Source organism: Musa acuminata, chromosome BXJ1-6, assembly GCF_036884655.1.
Source record: "Musa acuminata AAA Group cultivar baxijiao chromosome BXJ1-6, Cavendish_Baxijiao_AAA, whole genome shotgun sequence".
In the NCBI taxonomy this organism is placed as follows: Eukaryota; Viridiplantae; Streptophyta; class Magnoliopsida; order Zingiberales; family Musaceae; genus Musa; species Musa acuminata.
Window position 1 is genome coordinate 5,429,042 of NC_088332.1, and position 25,225 is coordinate 5,454,266.

At 38.1% G+C, this 25,225-nt stretch overlaps 2 protein-coding genes across 12 annotated transcripts; both read left to right on the forward strand.

Annotated features, from left to right (window-relative positions):
• Positions 1-272: 272 nt before the first annotated feature.
• Positions 273-7,835, forward strand: LOC135675806 (protein ANTAGONIST OF LIKE HETEROCHROMATIN PROTEIN 1-like). Of its 11 annotated transcripts, none has more exons than XM_065186340.1 (4): positions 273-2,443; positions 2,559-2,587; positions 2,735-5,000; positions 5,180-7,835. In XM_065186340.1, exon 1 carries the CDS (start codon positions 357-359, stop codon positions 1,719-1,721), a length of 1,365 nt encoding a protein of 454 aa, XP_065042412.1. In that variant the 5' UTR covers positions 273-356; the 3' UTR covers positions 1,722-2,443; positions 2,559-2,587; positions 2,735-5,000; positions 5,180-7,835. The 11 variants fall into 11 exon arrangements, with proteins under 11 accessions (XP_065042412.1, XP_065042411.1, XP_065042414.1 ...); XM_065186339.1 differs by having other exon boundaries at positions 2,735-2,771; positions 4,852-7,835; XM_065186342.1 differs by having other exon boundaries at positions 2,735-2,771; positions 4,858-7,835.
• Positions 7,836-8,964: 1,129 nt separating this feature from the next.
• Positions 8,965-23,976, forward strand: LOC103986986 (probable sugar phosphate/phosphate translocator At1g48230). The gene is made up of 10 exons (XM_009405148.3): positions 8,965-9,160; positions 12,229-12,549; positions 16,635-16,742; positions 18,228-18,259; positions 18,330-18,380; positions 19,218-19,279; positions 19,359-19,620; positions 22,079-22,344; positions 22,434-22,531; positions 23,180-23,976. Exons 2-10 carry the CDS (start codon positions 12,442-12,444, stop codon positions 23,336-23,338), a joined length of 1,146 nt encoding a protein of 381 aa, XP_009403423.1. The 5' UTR covers positions 8,965-9,160; positions 12,229-12,441; the 3' UTR covers positions 23,339-23,976.
• The last annotated feature ends 1,249 nt before the right edge of the window (positions 23,977-25,225 follow it).

Below are 25,225 nucleotides of genomic sequence, written 5' to 3' on the forward strand. Positions count from 1 at the left end.
CCACTCGGCAGTCGTTCTCCACTCGGATCCCGTGTCCCACCGTCCACCTGGGCGGGTCCCGCAGCTAATCGAACGTCGTTTCACCCAATGGACGGCAGGATATCGGACGCGTCAGAATCAGAAGCCATTCCACACACCCGCGTAAGCCGCGGTTGGCGTCCTTTTGGTCTCCGCCCTTTCCCCGAATGAGAATGATTCGACCCAACCGCGTTCACGCGACCCTCCTTCCCCACAACCTATAAATTAGCTCCGCCTTCACATTCATTCCCATCCATCATTCCCAAGTCCACCAAATCAGAAAGTACTCTCGAACGGGGGAGCAGCGGCAAGAAACCCCGCCGACAGTGGAACCATTCATGACCGCTAACCAAACTCCTTCACGCTTCCCCTCCCCCGCCACCGCTTTCGACGACGACCTCTTCTCCTACTACTTCTCCTTCTTCCACGACACTGCCGCGGCCTCCGACCCTCAACCATCTTCCGCTCTTCCCTCGGCCATGGAACCCAACCCCAACAAGCGCCGGCGGGAGGATGACCTATCCCCCAGCCGGCTCGTCGCCTTGAAGCCGTCCTCCTCCTCCTCTTCCCCCCCTCCCGTCGACGACGACGCCGCGGAGCAGGAAGAGGCGCAGGCGGTGCCTCCAACGGTGCAGCCTGGGCACCGCCGTCTCTGGGTCAAGGACCGGTCCAGTGACTGGTGGGACTATTACAACCACCCGGACCTCCCGGAGGACGAGTTCCGACGCGCCTTCCGTATGTGTCGCGCTACCTTCGACTTCATCTGCGATGAGCTCGGCTCCGCCGTAGCCAAGGAGGACACGGCGCTCCGCGCCGCCATCCCCGTCCGGCAGCGGGTTGCCGTTTGCGTGTGGCGACTTGCCACTGGCGAGCCTCTCCGGCTCGTCTCCCGCCGGTTCGGCCTCGGTATCTCCACCTGTCATAAGCTCGTTCTCGAAGTCTGCACCGCCATCCGGAACGTTCTCTTGCCGCGATTGCTCCTCTGGCCCGCCCCATCCGAAGCAGCCTCCGCAGCCGCGCGCTTCGAGGCTCTCTCCGGCATCCCCAACGTCGTCGGCGCCATGTACACAACCCACATCCCCATCATCGCCCCCAAGGAGAGCGCCGCCACCTACTTCAACCGCCGCCACACCGAGCGCAATCAGAAGACCTCCTACACCGTGACCATCCAAGGCGTCGTCGACCCCGACGGCGTCTTCACCGACGTCTGCATCGGGTGGCCCGGGTCGATGCCGGACGACCAAGTGCTCGAGAAATCGGCGCTGTTTGAGCGCGCCAACAGCGGCCTCTTGAACAACCAGTGGCTCGTCGGCGGTGGCAGCTACCCTCTTCTGGACTGGGTGCTCGTCCCGTACGCCCAAACGAACCTGACATGGGCGCAGCACGCCTTCAACGAGAAGATCGGGGAGGTGCAGCGCGTGGCCAAGGAGGCCTTCGCCAGGCTGAAGGGAAGGTGGGGATGCCTGCAGAAGAGGGCCGAAGTGAAGCTGCAGGACTTGCCCGTGTTCCTCGGTGCCTGCTGCGTGCTCCACAACATATGCGAGACGAAAGGAGAGGAGATGGACCCAGAGCTGCGGTGCGACGTGGTGGACGACGAGATGGTGCCCGAGAACGGCGTCCGATCGGCGAGTGCCATGCAGAACAGGGATAGCATTGCTCATAATCTGCTGCACCGTGGCCTTGCCGGAACAGCTTTCTTGTAGACTCTGTTTCCGGGTAGCTATCTGTCGTTCTTCTGGCTTCAGACAAAGACAGAGAAATGAAGTCCATGTCAAAGGGGGAGACCGTCCGGGTAACGTCTATGATATTGAATGGTACCGAGGAACAAAAGCATACTAGGAAAGATTGGTGTTTCTACCAACCCAAAAAGGTTTAGACATTGAGAATGAAGTCCTCCAACAACATGATTTGAATGCATTAAATATCATTTTTTTAATTTAGTGGAATAAAATTAGCACGTACTTTGTTGATTGTCATTAATTATATTGCCAAACAACAATAATAGTCGATTGAAATTTTTAATGAAAATTTCAATCAAATTCGAATGATTTCGAGTTGGACTGTCCTTGAAGAGTCTTGATGAATGCGATGATCGGTTGTCGTTGCCACCGGCGGTTGGAAACCAACGAGCACCGGCTGTGCTTTCAACGCATCAGAAAGAGAAAGAAAGACAAAATTGTGGGTCCCTTTGGATTCTCTAACTCTGCGCAGGCGTCGGTCAACCTTTTGGGTTTCCTTCGTTGGTTCTTGGTCTCGTTGTAGTCGCTCGAGTACCTCTTCCGTCTCGGTCGCGTCATAGTCTTTGCCCCATCGGCAGTAGCGGATTCTTGCTCTCCGTCCTCCCCCTCTCTTTCTCTTTCAACGGCGACGCATGGTAGTCGTTCCCTCCACGCTCGACTGGCGTCGCTCCTGCGATTTCCGTAAGGTAATTTCTTTTGCAGTTTGCTCCAAATCGTTGCGGGTCTTGCTAGGGTTTTAGATCTTAGGTGACGTCTCGGGAGCTGGATTTTTTATTGTGCGTTTGTTCTTCTTTTTTGAAGATCTGGGCTTCGCTTCTGCGATCTTCTCGGTAGGGAATTCGATAATGGAACTTTGTCGCTTCTTGTTTTTAATGATGTATCTGGCCTTTAGGAGTTTATTCACTTAAAATTTTGACCAAGGGATATCGATGAATCTCCGTGTTTGCTTATATTTGACAATTCATTTCTCTCCCCAGGGTTTCGTTTTAATATGCTCAAGCACGGTGCTGATAGGTAATTCACGCTTACGAAGTTGTATTTTTGTTTGTGTGATGAATATTGTTTGATGGTCTGAATCATCACTTGAAGAACGCGTCCTTTGCGATTGCGTAAAACGATGAGAGTTGAGCATTTTGACTGAACGTTGTTCTTTCTGTCAAGCAGTAGCCTTTTATTTGCTTTAGATTGTTTTTATCTGGGTTCTTTAGCGATTCATCAGTACATGCCTGCTTAAATCACTTTCTAACCTATTATGACTATCATGACTTACCCTAAAATGCAAATTGATCAACAAATGTCACTTTGTGGTTTAGAATTTTGTTCATAAAGGAAGTCAAACATGTACTGAATTATCAATTTAGAGATAGATAAGATAAGCAAACATGCTCAAGATGCCTTTGTGATGCGAGTACAAATGTACTGAATTATCTCTAATTTTATCAATTTTAGAATATCAATTTTAGTACAAACATACTCAGCAAACGTGTACTTAATATGCTCATCAATTTTAGTACTAAAATTATCAATTTTAGTACAAACATGCTCAGCAAACATGTACTGAATTATCTCTAAATTTATCAATTTTAGAGATAGGTAACACATGTACTTAATATGCTCAAGATGCCTTTGTGATGCTGAATGCTCAAGATAAGCAAGAATTTTTTTCATAAAGGAAGTCAAACATGTACTGAATTATCAATTTTAGAGATAGGTAAGATAGTGCAAATGTTATGCAATTGATAGTGCAAGTGTTTTGCAATCTCAAGATGCTCATTCATTCTCAGAGATGCCTTTGTGATGCAAGTCTCCTGAATAATTATAAAGCCATATCAGTTGCTTTTTGATTACTATCTGTCTATATATGGGATGAGAATTCCATAGGAGGGCTGGAATATCCTTTTCCATCCTTTTTCTGATACTATCCTCGGCTACAATAGGCGTTCTAGCAAAGAGTTGCGTTGTTGGGTCATTCCCACTTTTCATATTCAAACCTTAACATATTACAACAAATATTAGATCAAAGTAGTAGTTCTCCAAGGCAACTCCATTTTCTATTCCTTCTTTGCCTATCCCATTCCAAACATGGCTCTAATAGCTAGTTTGTTAGTGATTGTTAGTTCATTACCCATGATGGTTTCAACTTGTATTCTTGTAATACTTGATATGATGATTTGACCATATTAATAAAGTGTCAAAACTAAGTGATACTATTTGTTATTTGCATAAGATTGTTCATTTCCATGTCTAACCACAATTGAAGACTTTAAATTCATAATGAGAAGCTTGAAGAAAAAAGAAAGTTCGATCAATGTGCTAGATCATACAAAAACTGTTGTTGTTGAAGCATATTTCATCTAATGCATAGAGACCATGATGCAGCTGATTTAGGAAAAGGAGTTCAGATTAACTCGAGTCTACATTAGAGTTTCGTTTTGGCCTTATTAGATTTATGTTAGATCTTTTTCATACTATGACTAGGTAGTCATTGTATTTTCATCTTATACTTGACACTGTAGTCATAAACTCCTTTGAGTTGGTATATCTCACGTCACGTTCAATTCAAGATGATCTAGCGGCCAAAGAATTCTCTATTTTAGATTAGTGGGCTATTGACTTATATTGCCTAATAAGAATCAGTAAGGAATAAGTATTGGCCATACACAATTAATATTGGAATGAGCATTTGCAATGAGTTTTTTTGGGTTCATTGATAGAATCCTAACAGATCTGGAATATATTTTGTTTAGCAGCAATATCATGCAGTTTTGTCATAAATTGGTTTCTATCTTGAGCATCCAGCTTGATGTTAGATGCAATATGATTTAATCTAATAGGTGATTAGGCATTGCCTTTTATTTTTAGAGGTGTTAGAAAATGTATAATGTGATGAAAACTTGCTACTTTCTTGTGTTAACTTCCAAACAAGTTTTATCTCTTTCCTCATTGTCTTTATGTTTTGTTTGTACTTTAAACCATGGCTGTTTCTAGAACATGTAATGCTTTTTATTTTCATGATCTGCAAGGAAACTTTCACTGGCTCCTGAATTGATTAAATGTTACTGTTGCTGATTCTCGTTTCTTACATGATGACTAGCTTCAGGTCAAAGTGAACAAACTTTCATTGACGAAGACACAATTTCCATATAATTACTATTTTTTGAATTACTGTATGCCTCCCAAGATACTGAGAGTGCCGAGAACTTGGGGCTTCATGGTGTTCACATTGAAAATTCTGTTTACACAGTAAATACTTGCTTTCCTTTTCTGTTTGATAAACAACTAATCTTTTGTAAATTACCATTGTTGGAATATCATGTGTTTTTTATAATTTCATTCTTGATAACACCAAAATACCAGAGGGAAAGATATTAAATTTTGCATAGTCAACCTCCTTTATTTGATGTGCATGATTCAATCGTCAGTTGAAAATGAGAATGGATGAAAGTTGCAAAGTAACTTCTCGAACAAAACTTAGCTCTGAAGCTGCTAAGAGCTTTATGGTGATAAGTGATGATGAGTGTTGCCTGAACATGTAAGTTTCTAAAATGTGTTCACTCGGGATAAAGTTCATTACTTAAGTTTACATAGCCATTTTATATCTAGCTGATGGGGTCTGGTTATCACCAGGCTTGTTTCAATCTCCAAGCTTCTTTTCCATGGTTTATAAGATTCATAATTTTCTTCTGTGACGAGATACTATCCTGGTGCTTCTTATTCACTTTATGGGATTCTGGACAATCTTCATGTTGCAGTTCCAAGGCAAAGAAGAGGTGGAAGCTAAGCTCCAAGCTATGAACATAGTTTCCGTGTTGGGTATAAAGTTATTACATTAATCTACAAACATTTTTGGCTTGTTTGCTACATAGTTAATATACGGCTGCCGTGAACAGAGCAAAGATGGTAACTATTACATTAGTAACCACCTCAGTTTCAAAGTTATGTACCATAAAATGCAGAATCCGACGATGCTCAATTTGTTGGCTTTGGGGTGATTCCAAGTTCCAATTGGGTACTGATGTTCGTTCAGCTTCACAGTCCAATAAGTTCTTTTGGCATTGTCTAGCATCATGCTGGCTATAGCAGTCACAAGTTTTGAAACATTATCTTTCTATCATTGTACTGCAGAGATACAGCATGGTGAAACTTTTTTTCTGTTAAGTTTAAATGAGCGACAACTACAGCACAAATCTTGCTGAAATATTATGTGATAAATTTGGAGATATAAGAAAACAAAGATATAGAATAAGTGATCTTTTTGCAAATGCATATTAAATAAGATCGCAGAAAGATTGATCTCTAAGCTTCCAAGCAGTGGAATTTATATTGCTGTCTTGTTTAGTTTCAGCTGTAACTATTCTTCTCTGATTGATTATGAGTGTCTTCTAGTCGGCTGCTTGGCTTTATAAACTTTGCTACAATATCAGCAATATTTTGTTTATTAAATATCAGTAGTCTGTATGAGCTGCAGCTTTAAGCCATTCTATAGTGAATAAATATACTGTATTTGACTGGAATGGAAATAAGAAGTCCAAGATTGATATCCTTTTCCTAGAATAGCAAAGACCAATGACAGTTCTATGTTAATCGTTTGATAGGCATTCCTGCTACAATTTTTCTGTATGGCCTTAGATGTAAGAGATTGAGAAGCCTTTTTCAATAACAAAAGAGCTACAATTGTTGTCTGTAGTAACGAGAGAATAATATAATTTATCTACCTTGGCTAGTTGCTGTTTCAGAATTGGTTTTCCTATCTACTCCCATATTAATCTTTCTACTGTCTACATGTTCTGACTTATATATATGGATGTTTTTTCTGTTTTACCTGAGTCATCTCATTTCTATCATGATCTATATCTGTTCTAATTAATCTGAAGCACTTTCAAACAGTGTTTCCAAAATTTGGCAGTTTTTTGAACTGTTAACTGATTTTTTGTGAATGGTTAGCCTGGGCCATAAATGATACATTCACATTGCTTTTGTATTGAATAAGATTCATTCAAATTAGATCGTACAAGTGATTACGTTTCTCATATGTTAATTTAATGTTATATATTGGATGATAACCTACATAAATTTTCTTTTCATCTGCCCCTCGGAATAAGTTGATTCATGATTTTTTTTTTTTACCTCATTTTTGGTCTTGTGAACAGTGTGAAGCATGACTATAGTGACTGGGACGATAAGAACCCTAAAGTTTCTACATGCAATGCAGACACTAAAATAATGCCTGGTAGCAATACACCCCAAGAGGTAGCTGCCAACAACTACATGGTCATGTCTTTAGACCGCCAATCAACTTTGGGCTTCTTTGTGTTTATTGAGGAACCAGAGTTCAATTCTTTGTGATGACTTTGGTCACTATGATTTTTGCACTACGAGGCTCTCTCTCCCTCCAACCATGGAGGTCTGATGACTGCTATGGTTGTCCTGTGGGTTTTTATGGGCCTATTTGCTGGATTTTCTTCAGCTTTCCTCTGTAAATATTCACGGGCACTGCTTTTATGTTTCCTGGCATTGTCTTTGCCATTTTCTTTGTGCTGAATGCTCTTGTTTGGTGGGAGAAATCATCTGGTGTAGTTCCCTTTGGGACTATGTTTGCCTTGGTGTTACTATGATTTGTCATATCTGTTCCTCTGATGTTTGCTGGGAGCTATATAGGCAACAAAACGCCAACTCTTGAAGATCCAGTGAAGACAAACAAGATCCCCAGGCAGATACCTCAGCAAGCTTGGTATATGCAGCCGTTGTTTTCTATGCTAATTTACGGTGGGATACTACCTTTTGATGCTGTTCTTATTGCACTCTTGTTCCTCCTGACCTCGATCTGGCTGATCCAGTTTTATTACATCTTGGCATCCCTTCATCATCCTTGTTGTGACGTGTGCAGAAATAACAATTGTGCTTTGCTACGTCCAGCTGTGCCGTGAAGACTATTACTGGTCATGGAGGGTGTAATTTGACTGCAGGTTCTTGACAAAGTTAGAGATAACTAAAGTGGTCTCTGTAGTCATTTACTTTTGAGTACATGTTCATTTTATCATATGCATTCTTCATGTCGAATGGCATGGTTTGCTTTTATGCCTGTTTTTAATTTGCCCACGAGATATATTTATCTGTCAAAATAGACTGATCAGGTTGTGGCAAACATGAGCTTTGGTCTGCTGCTCAACAAGGAGTTGCAGTTGAAGGATAAGTTCGACTTAAGATCAACAGCTTCCCCACAGCACTTCCACTACCAATTCTTGGAGCCTGGTAGGTTTCCAAGGAAAATATAAGATGGTAGGACTGAGAAGCTCTCTGTTCTTGTTTGATTTCGAACTGTTCGTTGTAACTATTCTCTAGAATGCAACGTGTGTGGATCAAACAGCATTGGAGAAAGCATCATTTTTGTTCAAAAAAAAAAACTTGTAAGAAGCTAGGAGGACTCGAATTAGTTGGAGTTACTTGTAGTTCTTTAGTTAGTGTCATATCGGCCAGCATTTTGATAAGGTTTTGGTTTGGATCCGTGATGAATTGATGCTGAAGGTGAGTTTTCCATCTAATGTCTCATATTCACAATTTTTAACCAATAAAATTTTTCATAATTATTTAATAAATTCTAAAGCTGTTAGGATGATTTTTCTAATTTTTTTTTCTAGAAGATGCTAATATTTCTGTTTTTCTGATATAGGATTTTTTTTATTTTTTTAAATCCCATAAATATTCTTCCCTTTTATTTTTTGCTAGTTGCCTTTCGTTTCATCGGTGTCCTCTCGTTGCCTTTCTATTTGTCGTACATGTTACCTTTGTCTTTATGCGTCATTTCTTGATCATCACCTCGCAATGGGAGTAGAAAGTAAGGTTATAAAGAGACGATAGGATCTCATGGTGTGAATAGAAATAGAGGTGACGAGTGACCAATATTGATGAAGGGAAGGTGACGAGCAATATCATAAAAAAAAAAATTATACGAGAAAAAAAGAAGATAGTGTACCTAATGAGAGAAAACAAAAAAAAAAATCATAAAAATCATCAAGTTATTTACTAATTTGTAGTCAATTCCAAGTGTTCTCCCAAAAACATACAAACAATATCCCACGGACAACAATAATTAGAAAAGAATCCGAATGCGCTTTGCCAAGTCTTGGGCGGTTCAGGATTAAACCGAATCGCTATGGAGTCGGACCGCTTTGTTTATAATTCGATCCGACTCAACTCAACCCAAGAAAGCCAATCAAACCATTCCGCACCTCCCCCAGTACAAGGCAGCTTTCTCTGTGGCCCCTCCCTCTATCGATCCTTCCTGGCCAGGGCGCTCTTCCTCGATTTACGTTGGCGCCGGCGGGTTGCGGCGATTCTCCTTTCACTCCTCTGACCACGTAGCGGTAGATCTGCCGTCCTCTCTCCCGTTGTCTCCATCCGAGGTGCACCGCTCACCCTCTTTCTTGGTTCGCTTTTTTCTCTGCTATTGTCTCCTCCGTGATCCGTTTGCGTTGAAAGGAGTTGCGTGCATGTAGCCCTAGCGCGAGATCTGAGCGTCAGGTCCGCTTCTTGGCTCATTCTTGGTTAAAGATCTTGACCGTAGTCGGTCACGGCCACAGGGGTAGGGTTTCTTTGATATCAAACTGAATGCTGGGTTTCGGGATCCACAAATTCCTTCTTAATATCTTCAAGTGTGAGGCAAAAATGTGCTTCGGATTGTACATGCAATTTTCCCTGTCATACAGTAAGTACTATGTGGAAACGGATATAGAAATTGGATTCGTCTTCGGCATTATGTCGAAGCATAGATAGAAATTGGGCATTCAAGAAGTCATCTTTTCTAAGGATTGCTGCATTTTTTTTGCTTCCTGACGTATTCAATAAAGAACACTGACAGCAAAAGATTGCGTTGTTTCCCCATTTACATTGCTTGCCGTCGTTCTTTCTTCTGGTTTCGTGATCTTGATGAAGTTTTGTTCTGGGGTTTCAGATAATCCATAAGTCTTGTAAACATCCTTCTTATGCACATACCACTTTCTATCTCTTTTTTTCTTTTTCACTTCAATTCACGACTGCCTGATCAGCATTGGTTTCTAGATGACTCCTGGTATGAGCGTCTGAGACCAACAAATGGATACTTGTTTTAGAGGTTGGATTCTGAAAAGTTAATAGATGCCGTTTCTTTGATTCATTTTGTATCTTGACATGAAAATTGTTGATTCAAGTCTCCAGAATGCTTATTCTAACTTCATACTATGGGCTTTTGGAGCTTAAATCTTTAACTCATGGGCTCGAGTCATGATTACCTGATCGAGCTGGCATTCTTGAACCGAACTGATATGATCAACCAACCCAATTCATCGAAGATGGCAAGCTGGGTGCATGTGTTACTTCTGGATCACAATTTCTGGACTTGCTAGTGATACAGTCTGTTCAGGTTGATTTGAGGGCTTTTTGGTTGACTGGTCAGAATAGGCTAATTTCTATAATTGTGTTATACAAGTATTGTTGACAATATATGTACATATAATATCAATACATACCTACATATACATATATGTGTGTGTGTGTATATATATATATATATATATATATATATATATATATATATATATATATATATATATATATATATATATATATATATATATATTATATACATATATATTAGATCCCTTACCCGTGGACATAAAGTGATGGCCTGAGGATTTGGCTATTGAAAAAATACAGCACCTTTTTGCTTCCATACATATGGGTAACAAGCATTAGAAGCTAAAATTATGTGTTCCCCATTTGTTTTCTCTGCTACATTCTCTTTCTGAGTGGAGCTTTCTAAATTGTCATGATTTTGATTGAGGTTTGTTCTTCTGTGTTAGTGGTATTCAGATATCAACATGAATCATAAATATTCTGGTTGAGGGATGAGTTCATTGATTTGCATGTTTTTTTTTCTTCAATTTAGTAACCAGTGACAACATGTGATCTTCTCCTATCCTAGATGACTACTGGCATGAGGGTGTGCACCACAAATAAATTCTTGGCAACTTGACTATTGGTGTGAGGGTGTGCCCCAAAAATAAATTCTTGGTTTAGTTGTTGCATCCTGCAAGGTTGCAAGGCTAATAGACGTTGATTTATTAGTTTGTTTTGTAAATTGACAAGACAATTATTGTTCCATTCCTTTACCTATAATGGTTATTATAATTTCATAATATGCGTATTTGTTATGGTTGACATTCTTGATCCAAATGGATAGGGTCAACCTGGCACAATCTATTTAAGATGACACGTTGGACTATGTGTCAGGTCTGAGTCACAACTTGCCAAATTTGCTAGTGTGTTGGTTGGATTCAAGGTTTTTTGACACGGGCGAAAATAGACTAACCTCTATCACTGTTTTTACAGTTCCAAATACTGTTTGGTAACACAAATGGTCCGGTCTCGGTCAGGTGGTACAAGTCACTGTACCAGCTGATATACTGGTAGCATATTGGTCTAGTAGATTACCTAAGCTTTTACCAGAGCGAGATTTAGACCATTGATTGTGTATAATGTACATGTATCTGCATTGGACGTGTATCTTTACTGTATGAAAACTTCTTATTTTTGTTTAAACCTTTTAGCTTCTACAGCAAGATGTGCCATCAATATTTGCATCTGATAATTCATTTATGTAGTCAAATTCATTGCAAAGTTAATTTAAATTCTAATATAAAATTAGTTAGATCTAACTCATTACAACCCAAACGTGGTCAACGATTTTAAAACTTGAAGCAGCATGCCTAACGTAGGAAAGACGGATCCAGAAGGTACGTGTTGACCACTGGTTTATTTCTAGGTGAAGATTTCTATGACCTGCCAGTTGATTATGTTTATTTCACATTAATCCTATACATCTTAATCTGAACCGAAGTTGCCAAATCCAACTTGATCAAATGGCAGCTTTACTTTCATTGCCAACTTCTGATACCTTTAGTTGGATGTCAAAAATTTTGTATGAGCCATGTTGTATAAACTATAAAGAAAATCCATAGCTGAAAATCAAGTGAGAAGAACATTAAATATGATTCGACAATCTATTCCCTTAATGTTTAATTAGCTATGTGTCCAAGCTCTAGAAAAGGCCTAGTAAAAGGTAAGTTATTCAACTTTTCAAAATTTTGTTATACTTAAGAAACAGTTGTATAGCGTGAACTGGTGCAAGCTTGATTTGTTAATGGAACTTATGCTGTAGACGATACTTTTTGTTAAGAGACTTGCTAATTCATGCCTGGTTCCTTTATGCTGATAGAATACATATGAAAATGTCATATTTAACCAGCGTTACTGGTGAAGTATCATCTCCCCTTGCTAAATTCATAAAAGAATTCTAAGGTCATGCTGTTGGATGGGCTCATATGCCTGTTTCTTAACTTGATGCCTTGTCTTTCTTTTTATTGTTCATATGCTTTTATTTAGTTTAGAGCAGTCTAACATGTTTCTTTCTTTGTCTTCACTGATCATTTTCCAGGTGTCTGACTTTCTGGATTATTGAAGCACAGCGGGTTGCCTTCAAGAATTTAGCTAAATAGCTATGTATATTAGGAATTGCGAATAATATGGTCTTGCTTTTCTGTGAAAATGATATTCTTACAAAGTCAAAGATGCAATTAATGTTTGTAGCTTCATCCATCTGGATTACCAGCCACAGCTAGTCAAGACAATCATAATCTGGAACAGAAATATGTATAAATTGCCAGCAGGCAGAATGATCAACAAACAACTTCTGCTGACTTACCTTTATCTACTCATTTACATTTGTCTCTCATCAGGGGTTATCTTGTATAACAAGGTAAATTATTCCATGTGTTTCATGAGTTCTTTATATTTTTCAGTAGCCATCATAAATTAATATGCATAAAATGATTTAATTCTTTTATGATGTTTTGTAGAAGACCTATTTCCATAACATAAAAAAACAAGCTAATGATCATTTATGTTCCTTGTAGCTAATATTTGAATATGAAAATTTTTAATTGATGCTTAACAATTTTCTGTTTGTTTGATATATTACAATTTGTAAATGAACTGAGCTTTGTTATGTAAATACAAGCTAGTGAGTTATCTATGACAAAATTAACTTTTCTTTTAGATATGAGTTCAAGGAATCCTAATAATTGCACTGTTTATTGGACAAAAAAAGTGCTTTATCTAATTGCATTGTTTCTTTTATAAAAGTGCTTTATCTAATATTAGTTCTGAGTATTGGGCAGTTAAAAAATAATATATATAAATTTTGTGTTGTTGAGATGAGAATGCTAAGATGGATGCATGGAGTTACTAGGAAAGATAGGAAAAAAATTATTTTTATTCGTAAACAATTATGTGTCACTTCGATAGAGGATAAGATGAGAGAAAATCATTTATATGACTTTTTACCAGGGGTTTAAATAGGTGCTCGGGTGCTTGCCTATGCTCATGGGTGAGGCGAGGCGAGGCCCGAGCGTCTTAGGCCTCGAGCAAGCGGTGTGCTTTACTGAAGCGTCGCCTGGGTGCTGGCCTAAACCTAGGTGTCGAGCGCCTTGGGCAAGCACCCAGTTCAAACAAAGTAGTCGAACTAGACTTTTAAGTTTGGTTCGATTGATTACTGGCTAGTTGGTTCGATTGAACCAATTAAGCTCGGGTGAGTAATTGGTTCAAACGAAGTAATCGAACTAGACTTAAAAGTCTGGTTCTGTTGAACAGTAGTTAGCTGGTTCGATTGAACCAACTAAGCTACGTTATATTACTATACCTCGCTTGCCCTCCCTACGCGACCCCGAGCCATAAACCATAGCGCAGTTGCTGCCTTCGCCATTGACGCTTCCTTTACCATTGCCGACGCACAGGACCGATGCTTCCTCTCTCACCGACGGACGGGTTCGACGGCCTAACTTTCATGCGTAGTTTCCTCCACCATTGCTACTTCTATTGAGGGAGAGGACCATAGCTTCCTCGGCCACCGACGGACACCTCTGAAGCTTCCTCCGCCCACGACGTCGTTGTTCACAGTTTTCGCCATCGCCGCTACTGTCGTCCGTAGCTTCCTTCGTCGTTGTTGTTGTCATCCGAACCTTCCTCCGCCATTGCTGCTATCGTTCGCAACTTCCTCTGCTGCCGTCGTTGTTGTCCGAAAGTTTCTCCATCACCGTTGCCCTCTCCTTCCCCACTTTCCACTATTGGTGACTCTTTTCTCCCCCTCTAACTAATGTTAATAGTAGATAACTCTTTTCTTCCCCTCTAACTACCGTTAACAGTAAATAATCTACTATTAATAGTAGATTATTAACTAATGTGATTTATATAATCATATTTATCAATTGTATTATATATGTTTTATATTTTAATATTTCAGAGCTTCTTACTTCGCTCGAGCGAGCGGGCGCCTAGCGTTTTTTAAATCATTATTTTTTTCATATTCTAATGATGACAAAAGACCCATGTAACCGACTCCAAATAGTTGAGATTTGCGGTTTTGTTGTTGTTGTACAAAGCATTATTATTTTTTGAAGTAATTTTGATTAGAGTGTTTATACACGTGGCGTTTTGTACGTAGAGGTTTGATCATAGAAGTATTATAGTGTATTTTCTTCTTTTGGGTCGAGTCAGTCACAAGAATGCACATCTAACACTATGATCATGGATGAAGCTCATTAGTCAGACCATTCATATCAATACCCAAGTTATACGATGTAATATCCATTTTCGTCAGCTCACACCAACAATAACTTGACTCTTGACCATATCAATGTCTGTCCATTGGGTCTTGCCTAAACTGAAAGTTGTTGATAACTTGAGATATCGATTGTAAAAATAATATTTATAATAAAATGGTAGAAAGAAGAATGAAGAAAGAGGGATGAGAGCAAGAAGCGTATGGATGCAAATTAACCAAAATAAAGCTTTATACTTGTCAAGATACCATGGGGACAATTGTGTTCTTCCCAGCCTATCAAACACTTGTCATGTCAAATGAAATAAGAACAACCATTCTTAAACTATAATTCTTTAGAGAATAAATCAGGAATGAGTAGCTGAACTGAAATTTTCTTCATTAACTCAGCTTAACTCTTCTTCGAGTCCTATTAAGATTCTTTTAATTAGTTTTTAGGTAATATCAAATAGAGCCCATATTTTGAACTCCTTGGTGACAATTAGATCCTAAATCACTTACTGTTCACTAATATGTAGCTGACTTTTTTTAAAATTTGAGTGTATACAATCTTCCGAAGTCCAAAATAGATAACGTTTGTCTTCCTAGAATAGAACTCTAAAACAACTAATAAAGAAAAGTTCAGAGTGAATTTCAGATAATATAATTGTCTGGACTAAACCTTTGGAGTTTGTCAAAGACCAAATACGATATTCTGAACTTGACATATGATGGTGCATGGAAGTGTGTGGATTTATCCGAAGCATATTTTATAGAATAACCACCTACTAAAAAGATTCCTTGTTTGGATTTCGGGCCTTGAATATGTAAATTCTAAGCAAACACTAAAATCTCAATTTGATATAGGTTTTGGTAACCATCTGGATTCTGGATCAATACACTACTGGTATACCGGACATAATACCATCTAGTGTCATTGAATGATACAATAAAAAATTGAAACTGGTTTACCTACCTAGATGGTCTGTACTGGTCCTTGGACAGACTGATTGATTCCTTGGCCGGAGTATTTGACAATGGAAAATCTACCCAGGTTATCATATTGCCAGTGGTTTGCTTCTAAAATGAAAATGTAAAATAATTTTAACTTTGGAGATACTCTATTGCTTAGAATTTGATTAACCTTTGAGCTTCTTTTGTCACCTGTGGTCCAATATTTTCAAGAATTTTATACACTAACTCTTTAGTTGTTACAGTTATCTTGGTGTCATGAAATGTATTCCGGAAGCAATTTTCAACTTTTCAAGTCCAAGCTAGTTAGAATAACTATGTGTTCTTACTACTAGATATTCCACCTTCACATACTTGAAAACTTTAGATGATTAGTAATAAAAGCTAGACTTGGAGCCAGAAGAGATATAGATGTTTGATATCTAGACTTTGTTAGCCATGATAATGGAGTCTATCTATGGATTTTAATCATGGAGTCTTTCTATGGATTTTAAGCCACTCAAACCACTTGCTAATCATGAAAGTCATTAATCACCAGTGGAATTTGTGTTCTGTAACCCTGTGTTGCTTGTGGTTCGATATTTGTGCAGCTCAGGTTTCTGATCATTTATTTGTGATCATGGTTTTAAGGAATGTGACTTCATTGGAATTGCATTCTTGGATCAAAAATTGCAGTCTGATGTTGGACACTTGCACTAGCCGATCCACAAAAAAGATAAAAAAGAAGTCGCATGGTACTGTGAATGATGACGAGAGTCACAAATGTAAAGAAAATCTTACCAAGTAATTATTCTAAGTTTGCCTAAGTGGGCTCCAGCCTTCATTAAATTCCAACCATATTAGAAATCCCTGCAGTCGAAGTCATCATCTTGTATAAAAATTCTCATCCATTTATATCAGTTTATGCATGAAAGCTGGTAAAGCTGATCATTGAAAAGGGCTGCTATACATTTTTCTTTAAATGTAAAAAAAAGGTTTCAAGTGATGAAAATTCTCACCATTCAGGTTTCACCTTTCTACGTTATTTGGAACAAATATGATGACTATGCAGAACCATGTCTCTAGTTCTGTCTATATATTATTTGTGAATAATAGGCATATCTTATAATAGCTGGTAGAGTTTTCATATCTGCCCAACTCATTTTTGCTTCATATAATAGAGACAATGACCAATTTATTTGCTAATTTGCACATTCATTACTACAAAGTAGCATGTACATCGGAGTGAACATGTGTAAAACACACTTTCTTTTTTTTTTTTGTACGTTTTGCAGTGGGTACTATCTCCGAAGTATTTCAAGTTTCCTTTCCCCATAACTCTTACTATGATTCACATGGGATTTTCTGGTGTGGTAGCATTTTTTCTTGTTCGTGTTTTTAAGGTATGTATGAACTTATCATTGAAAATTATTCTTTTTCTGCTTATATTTCTTTCTTTCTATTTTAGTTCTTTTTATGCTGTGACTAAAAAAAATGCTGTATTATTCTACATTAGTTTTGCTACCTCTCATCAATATTTTTCTTGTTGAAAGTTCATGGATTTGACTCCTTATGCTTGATTGTGTTTTTATATCTATGCTAATTGGAGTTCAATGCTTGTCTGTCATGACTAGCTTAGAAAATTGAAAAGGCTATCTTAAAACTTTATTGATGACCTTAAGAGCTGAACGGGCCGTAATGAGCTATCATCTCCAACAGTGCAGTTTCACTAGTTATCTGAAAATTCCTGATATTCCTTCTCTTGTGTTCACGAGAAACCTCTGGTGAATTGCATCAGAATCTTATGGCTGCTATCTGCCATTAGTCTGTCTGAAATAGCAAAATTATATCTAAAGTATAGAGGCTAAAAATTGAAGGATTAGTAAAGAGGCTGAGTGTGTTCTGGACACTTAACATGTAGGTTAATGGTGGCTTGTAATATATGATCAACTAACTAGGGGCACATAATGTGTTGGAAAACAACTGAGGGGAAAATTGTTTGTAATCATGAGGTGTATAACGTGATATATTTTTTCAGGCTACAATATTTTACTTAAGATGTTGATGCACTTTCAAAGTTATCAATTGGTGAAAATTTGGTTATGCACAAAAGAAAAGGAAAAAAACAAAAAATTATAATGTCTAATATTTCTTCAACTAACTAGTGGTTGAGACTTGAGAGCAAGGTTCACCGTACTATGTTGTGCTGCTCGATACGGGTGATATGTATTGGTGCAATAGGGGATCGGTGTTGGTGGTACATACCAGTCTGTCGGTATATCCCATCATATCATGTGTTGGTACATTGTTATGTACTGTATCGACGGCCGATTAGTATACCGGTATGAATCGGTAAGGTGAATCATGGTTGAGAGTGTATATTCTGGATGCTTATTATGTAGGTCAATAGTGGCTTGTAATATATGATCAACTAACTAGGGGCATGTAATGCGTTGAAAAACAACTGAGGGGATAATTGTTTGTAATCATGAGGTGTATAATGTGATATATATTTTCAGGCTACAATATTCTGCCTAAGATGTTGATGCACTTTCTAAGTTATCAATAGGTGAAAATTTGGTTATGCACACAAAAGGGAAAAAAAAAAAATTGTCTAATATTTGGCTGGTGAATGGTTACATGGATTCATAACCATTGAGCATTTGAATTCATGAAAATTATCTAACTCTTAAAAGGATTTTCTCTTCCAACTCTGCTTCATGCCTTTGCATGTTGAATATGATTATTCTTCTTGCCAGATAGAAATCTTTGTGATTGTTTTTATTAATCAATCCTTGTCTGTTTACTATACTCTTTATCTTTCAATTGAATATAACATCTTTTGCATAACAAGTTAATTCACTCGAATTTACTTGTTGGAATGGCAGGTTGTTGCACCTGTTAAGATGACTTTTCAGATGTAAGGATGCAGACTTATCTAATTTTCCATGTTTAATGCCTGCTTTAATGTTGAGTTTGATCCTTTGCAGATATGCAACTTGTGTGATTCCTATTAGTGCATTCTTTGCATCAAGTCTCTGGTAAGTATGTTTAGTTATCATGTCACCTGCTACCTTTTGTCAAGATTTTTAAAAATGATGATTTGCTTTAAGATTAGTCTTCTATATTTCAACAAATTACAGTGAGCAAGATAATCAATAAGGTGTCTTGTTCTTTAGATTCTGACATTTATTACTTATACAACATTCAGATAGATACTCAGTAGACAAGAATGTATAAATCCTATATCTATTAAGTTGAATGTATAAATCCTACATCTATTAAGTTTAAAATCTCCGAAGGCCCATGTTCCTAATTTCTTTTATTACATGCATTAATGATCATTTGCTTTCAGTAAGAACATCAATGTGCTATATTAGTTGAATTCAATTGTATGTGCACAAAGAAATTCATTTATATTGTTAGTTACTGATTCCATTGACATATTGATTGATATTAGTGGTTACGATGTCTATGTGGATAGACATGGATATTTGAATTTTCCTATTTGTTTCATGAAGTTCAGACTTGTTTCAGGTTTGTTACTTGTTCTTTTGGGTTGGAAAAGAAGTTATTCTGGAAGATTATTTTTTGTGAATATTTTATTCTGTATTTTGGTTTCATGAATAATTTAATTTTTTAAAATTTCCAGCTTATGCTAGCCACACTTTTATTTGTAAATAAACTAGCACTTTGTCATCAAGCACCTCATAAAAAATGGTGTTAGCACTATTTTTTCATGTACTGGTGCATTTTCATACTGTTTCCATTTTCAATTTTCTTTTGATCATCAATCTTATAATTTATCACCAATTTGTGGACGGAAATTCTCTTTTTTATTTTTAGTACCATTAACAAAAGTCTTATTTTTATGGCAGGTTTGGCAACACCGCTTATTTGCATATTTCAGTTGCTTTCATTCAGATGCTAAAGGCCTTAAGTGAGTTGCCCTATATCCTTTTTAGAATAATGTTTACTCAACCAAAAGGCTTACCATTCTTGAACATGTAATTTTGCAGTGCCTGTTGCAACATTTCTGATGGCTGTTATCTGTGGCACTGACAAATTGAGGTGTGATGTTTTCTTGAACATGGTGCTAGTCAGTGTCGGGGTCGCAATTTCATCCTATGGAGAGATTCATTTTAATGTAATTGGAACAGCTTTCCAAGTTACTGGTATATTTGCAGAAGCTTTAAGACTGGTTTTAACTCAGGTCCTTCTCCAGAAAAAAGGCTTGACACTGAATCCTGTTACCAGTCTATATTACATAGCACCCTGCAGGTAATTTATGGACTTATATAAATTTGTACATTCACTTGAAATGCTTGGAAGCCTTTAACGTTTTGACAGAAATTGTATGTGTTTAACAACTGCTATGCCATGTTTAGATAACTTGAACCATATGCATGGCTGCAGTTGTCTTATTTTGAAGCATTGGTGGTCATAAGTTTCAATAGTCTTGGCAGCCATTGATTTGCTATAAATAAAACGACAAATTAAATTATTCTTCTTTTAGATAATCAAGATTTATTTTTATTTCCATCATTCAGATATTTGTTTGGATGTTTTTTATGGCTAATATCTTTTCGCTGCAATCTACATGTGCATATAATAATTACATAGTTGAAGACATGGTTCGCCTTATCGGTTAGTACCGATGTACCGTTCAGCTATTGGTATGGTATATACCGATATACCGAGACACAATATAGTGGGGTGTACCGACAGATTGGTATATATCACCCATACTAACCTCCTGTTGGATTGGTACATATCGCTCGTATTGAGCGGAATGCTGTGGCACGGCGAACTTTGGTTGAAGATACATCTCATATTTGATTGCGTTAGTAATTAATATTGGGATGTTTCACCTTCTGCAAAACATTTCGATGCGGATTTTCTTGATATATACAAGATATTAGAAAGACATGGATTAGTTGAAGGGGCTCCTGGACCAAGGTTCAAAAACCTGGTTGTACTGCTCTAAAACATATGGTACAACTGGTATTTACCAGTCTGAATGTGAATTGATAAACATACCACCAGTTTTTGCTTGTTTAGGATTCACAATGGGCAGTGACCATCAGTTTCTGCATGTTTATGTTCATACCAGGCTTGCCACCTGGTATGGTTACTTCACCAGATGTGCTGCCAATTTCACCAGTTAAAAGAAAGGGTACCAGATAATAAGTCTATTTCCCACTAATGTATTGTTATTTCTAATTTTTATAATAGCTTGACAGTTGTCATTCTTTTAATTTTTTTTTTCTCTTGTGCTCTCTCTCTCTCTCTCTCTCTCTCTCCTTTCTTTCTCTCTTACATGCGTCTCTCTCTCCCACCTCTTCTAGCTCTTCATCCTCCCCGTCGCCTCATTGTTGTCACTTCATCCGGCTGTCTTGCTACTGTTGCCTTCTTTATTAAGGGTTGCTGTTTACTCTTCCACCTGCAGAATGCTTACTGTTATGTTCTTTAGTAAGAGTTGCTCTTTTGCCTGAAGAATGCCTCCGCCTCCTCCTGCTCCACCTCATCAGCCTCCTCCTCCTCCCCATCCTCCTCTGTTTTAACTTCCTCCTCAACCTACTCTGCCATCTCTTCCTCCACTCCACCTTCTGCTTCCTCTCCGTCGGTCTTCTTTCTTCTTTCTACTTTTCTTTTCTTCTCTCTCTCTCTCTTGGTCCGAGCAGTACCAACCTCTATTGAGAATCAGCTCACTGGATCATACAAGAACTATACCAGTCTGGCTGCCAATTGGTATTGGTATGGACTGAGATTTTGGACCTTGCACCTGTAGATGTTGTCCAATTTATTATGCAAGTTGGGTCCTTCTGTTGATGGTATGTTTGGTGGTGAGCTACTGCAATTGCCAGTTAAGGTACAAGTCAGATCTAGAATAAGGTTAGCAAAGCAGAAATGAACGTGCTCTTGTTTATGAAGGAGATTCATAATGTTTGGAACGATGAAACATTAATCAGTATAATCAAATATTTGTTTTTCATAATGATGCTTTTATGATTAAACAGACAGGATTGAAGGTATGGTTCTTTTGGTTATATAAGTTAGGTGAGAGTTCAAATGCTGTGTTCACTCTGTCCATTTAAAATGTTATTCTTGGTCAGGTGATGGACAAAAAACAGTCGAACAAAAAGCCAATTAAATATTCAACTTATGTTCCATTGTTGAACAGGATTATGTTATCTGTGCGCTAAAAACTACATGGGAGCTCTTATGTTGAAAAAAGATCAATTAGTTTTGTGATTGTTTGTCTGAAATAAGACTAAATACCATTACAAATTTGAAACACTACAGAGTTCTGTCTAAATTTCACCATCTCTTTGGGTCTTTAATACTGTTGCATCTGTGCTTCACATACTAACCTTGCTGACTTCCTTGCTACTACTTTGACCAACCAATCAATTTTCCTTCTCGTTCTCTTTCTCTCTTAGCAGGAACAACACATTTTTAGTCCTGATATAATGCTTTCATGTGCTTTTCTGTTTTCTAGCCCATGTTCTTTAGTGAACTGTATTGGATATCACTCTAACAAGTTATTGGTTGTGAAACTATAATTCTCCATTATGTTTGCGATGCTACTGTAAATTTACATAAATTTGGATTTTGTATCAATGAAAATTCCTAACTTTAGTTTTGCATTTTATTTTCTGTTTTTCTGACATTTCTGTATCTCAAATAATATATATTTGTATAAAAATTCTTACACTTGTATATACTCCATTTGCAGTTTTCTGTTTCTCTTTATACCTTGGTATGTGTTGGAGAAGCCAGGGATGGAAATATCACAGATTCGGTTTAATTTCTGGATATTTTTCTCAAATGCTCTCTGTGCATTAGCGCTGAACTTCTCCATATTTCTAGTAATTGGTAGAACTGGGGCAGTGACCATACGAGTTGCTGGAGTTCTGAAAGATTGGATATTGATAGCCCTTTCCACAATTGTATTCCCTGAATCAACAATAACTGGTCTTAATATAATTGGCTATGCCATTGGTAAACTCTTTTGTTTAAGATCCTGTTCCCTAGTTCTTATGTATCTTTATCTGTTAGTTTTTCTATTTCTTAATCATGCTTCTGTGCAGCTCTTTGTGGTGTTGTCATGTACAACTATTTGAAGGTCAAGGATGTCAGAACAGCAAATCAACTACCAATGGAGAGCATCGCTGAAAGGGCCTCAAAGGTTAAATACTAGAGCACAGCATTTAAGCTACCATAAGAGTGAACATGTTATCTGTCTTTTGTATTAACAACTTCTTGTGCTCCCTCTAGGATTGCTTCATTAGGAATAGCCACTTGTTGGTCTAAGTTCCATTGTTGTCATAACTTGGCATGCATATATAACTTTTATTTCAAGCTTCAGCAAGGTTTCAAAACTCATTTTAGTTTTTAGCTGTAGTTTGGCAGTTCTGCTATTTTTAAAATTTAGGTCGGAAAAGTTCATTGCATATTAATAAACGAATATTAATAACCTCAAAAGCTTAATAGCTGGATAATATTTGTTTGAAGAGATAGAACATATGAACCTTGACTTTTGTACTTGAAGCTTTTGTACTGGTTATCTAAAATTCAGGAGCACCTCAGCCACAAGATTACCTGTTACTAAATTTTGTGTGCCATTTACATTTGTTCATAGTTCATGGAAATGTGTATTTGGTCTTGTTGGAATATTGACCATAAAAGTTCTTGTTTGACAAGTTCGATATCAATGTGCATCTGGCTGATCAAGACACAAGTTCGATATCAATGTTAACTTTGTACCATCATTAAATTTTTCCACATGCATGTACATGTTTTGATATCTTGAATTGTGGGATTTAATTATCTACAGGAATGGAAGCTGGAGAAGAAGTCGGATTTTTATAGTGACAGTAGTACAAACACCAGAAACATAGGGAGTGATGCTGGCGTTGCTGCTTCAGATTCATTTGTGGTCGACGAAGAAGCACCACTCCTCCAGTTGAAGATTTCCAGTTTGAAGTCAACCTAGTGGTTGGCCATACTGCACAATCAAATGTGTCAATAGCATGAAGATCTTTTGGTTAAATATGTTGAGGAGAACAAGTCTTGCTCTCGATACCTCATTTTTTGCAGAGAAAACCATTGAAGATGCACCCATTGGGGATTAGGAAAAACATGTAACTTGATCATTCATAAGAGTTGTCACTAGAAATTTTGCTTCCAAAAAATTGAGTTGGCTCGGGGAGGAGATTTAAGGTTTTGTTCGGAACAGTAGGCTACATTGTAGAGGTTTATGCAGTTTCAACTGGTAAACATCATAACAGATCAAGAAATGATGGAAGCCCATGTATAAACAGATTTGACTTGTTGAGATGCTGCTAATTCTCTTCGGTGCATTGGTTCAAATTCGGACAACCTTGATTGGTCATCTTCTAGCCAGGACTGCATCAAAATTATTTTGGTATGGTTCATGAAGGGGCTGATTTGTGTGTTAATCCCAGTGTGGCATAATGTAAGTTGTCTAAACCTTCAATGGTTCAGATCTAAAGTGATGGATTCTTCAATCTGTATGCCACAGCATACAGGACTGGAATATATTGTTGGATCTGTAGCAGGAGCCTGATAAATCTGATACGTTAATATACTTTCAATAAAACATATTGCATCTCTCTCTCTCTCTCTCTCTCTCTCTCTCTCTCTCTCTCTCTCTCTCTATATATATATATATATATATATATATATATATATATATATATATATATATATAGGAGGAGGAGCTCGTTATCAGGTCACCAGTGATCAGATCTTATTGTGCTAAAATTGATTTCGTGTATAATTAAAATTTGGGATCCAATACTGAAACGGATTGGATGTTTGCGTCGCATTATTTTTCAGGTTTGGGCCGTCATCAGAATTGGATTTTGGATCTTATTCGAATTAAACATGACAATTTCTCATCTATATCATTACTCAGGTTTGGGCAGATGTTCCAATTTCATTACCATTCAGTAAAAGTGAGATAGCTATATCTTTCTTAAATTGTTTCGAGTTCAGAGAAAATGCTTGTGCAATGGTTTATCACTGCACGATCGATCCGTGACATAAGTTCATTCTTGTGTCGGTATCAGAAGTCTGCCCCAGAAACAAAAAAGGAGAAGAAGATGATGCGAGCGAAATGGAATATTAATCAGGAGGCATCACCATGTTATCCTTGTTCTTTACAGCCTGCGTGCCTCGTCCTTGCACATCAGCAATTAATTTGTTCCAGTGAAATGAGATGATGAGCCAAAGAGAACAGTTTCACGTGGCTGCCAGGTCGATCAGAAAGAAGCAACCTTTTATGCGGTCCGGTTGTTGCCCACGACTCCGTTCGCCGGTGACAGGCAGCGGGCTTTTACTACTGGCCGAAGAAGCTCACCGTGATGCTGTTGTACAGCAGCAAAACACGGAGAAATGGTAGCTCAGCCGATGGTGACACAAATAGTGTGGCGGTAGCATTGTCGCCGAACCGAACGGTTGATTTAGTTGGTTACCTGAGAACTTGACCTCTCAATCTCCACGCCGAAGCAAAAGCTCGATGGCAAAATGGAAGTAGTACATGAGAGCGGACCTACGCCAATTTCCACGCCGAAGCAAAAGCTCGATAGCAAAATGGAAGTAGTACATGAGAGCAGACCTACGCCACATGCAAGGGGGGGCCGGCCGTCTTTACCCGTTTCCTTCGGCACTAGAGCAATAGAAAAGCTGGAATTCTTGCGATCATACAGCTCCTACATGCTACTCTTTCTTTCTTTCGACAAGTACTCACAGGATCAAATGGAACAAACAGCAAAGTAGTGTCAAGATCCAAAGCAGTATGTAGTGGATGCTCTCTTGTATCTCAGCATAAGCATTACGTAATGTCGTTTCGGTAAGA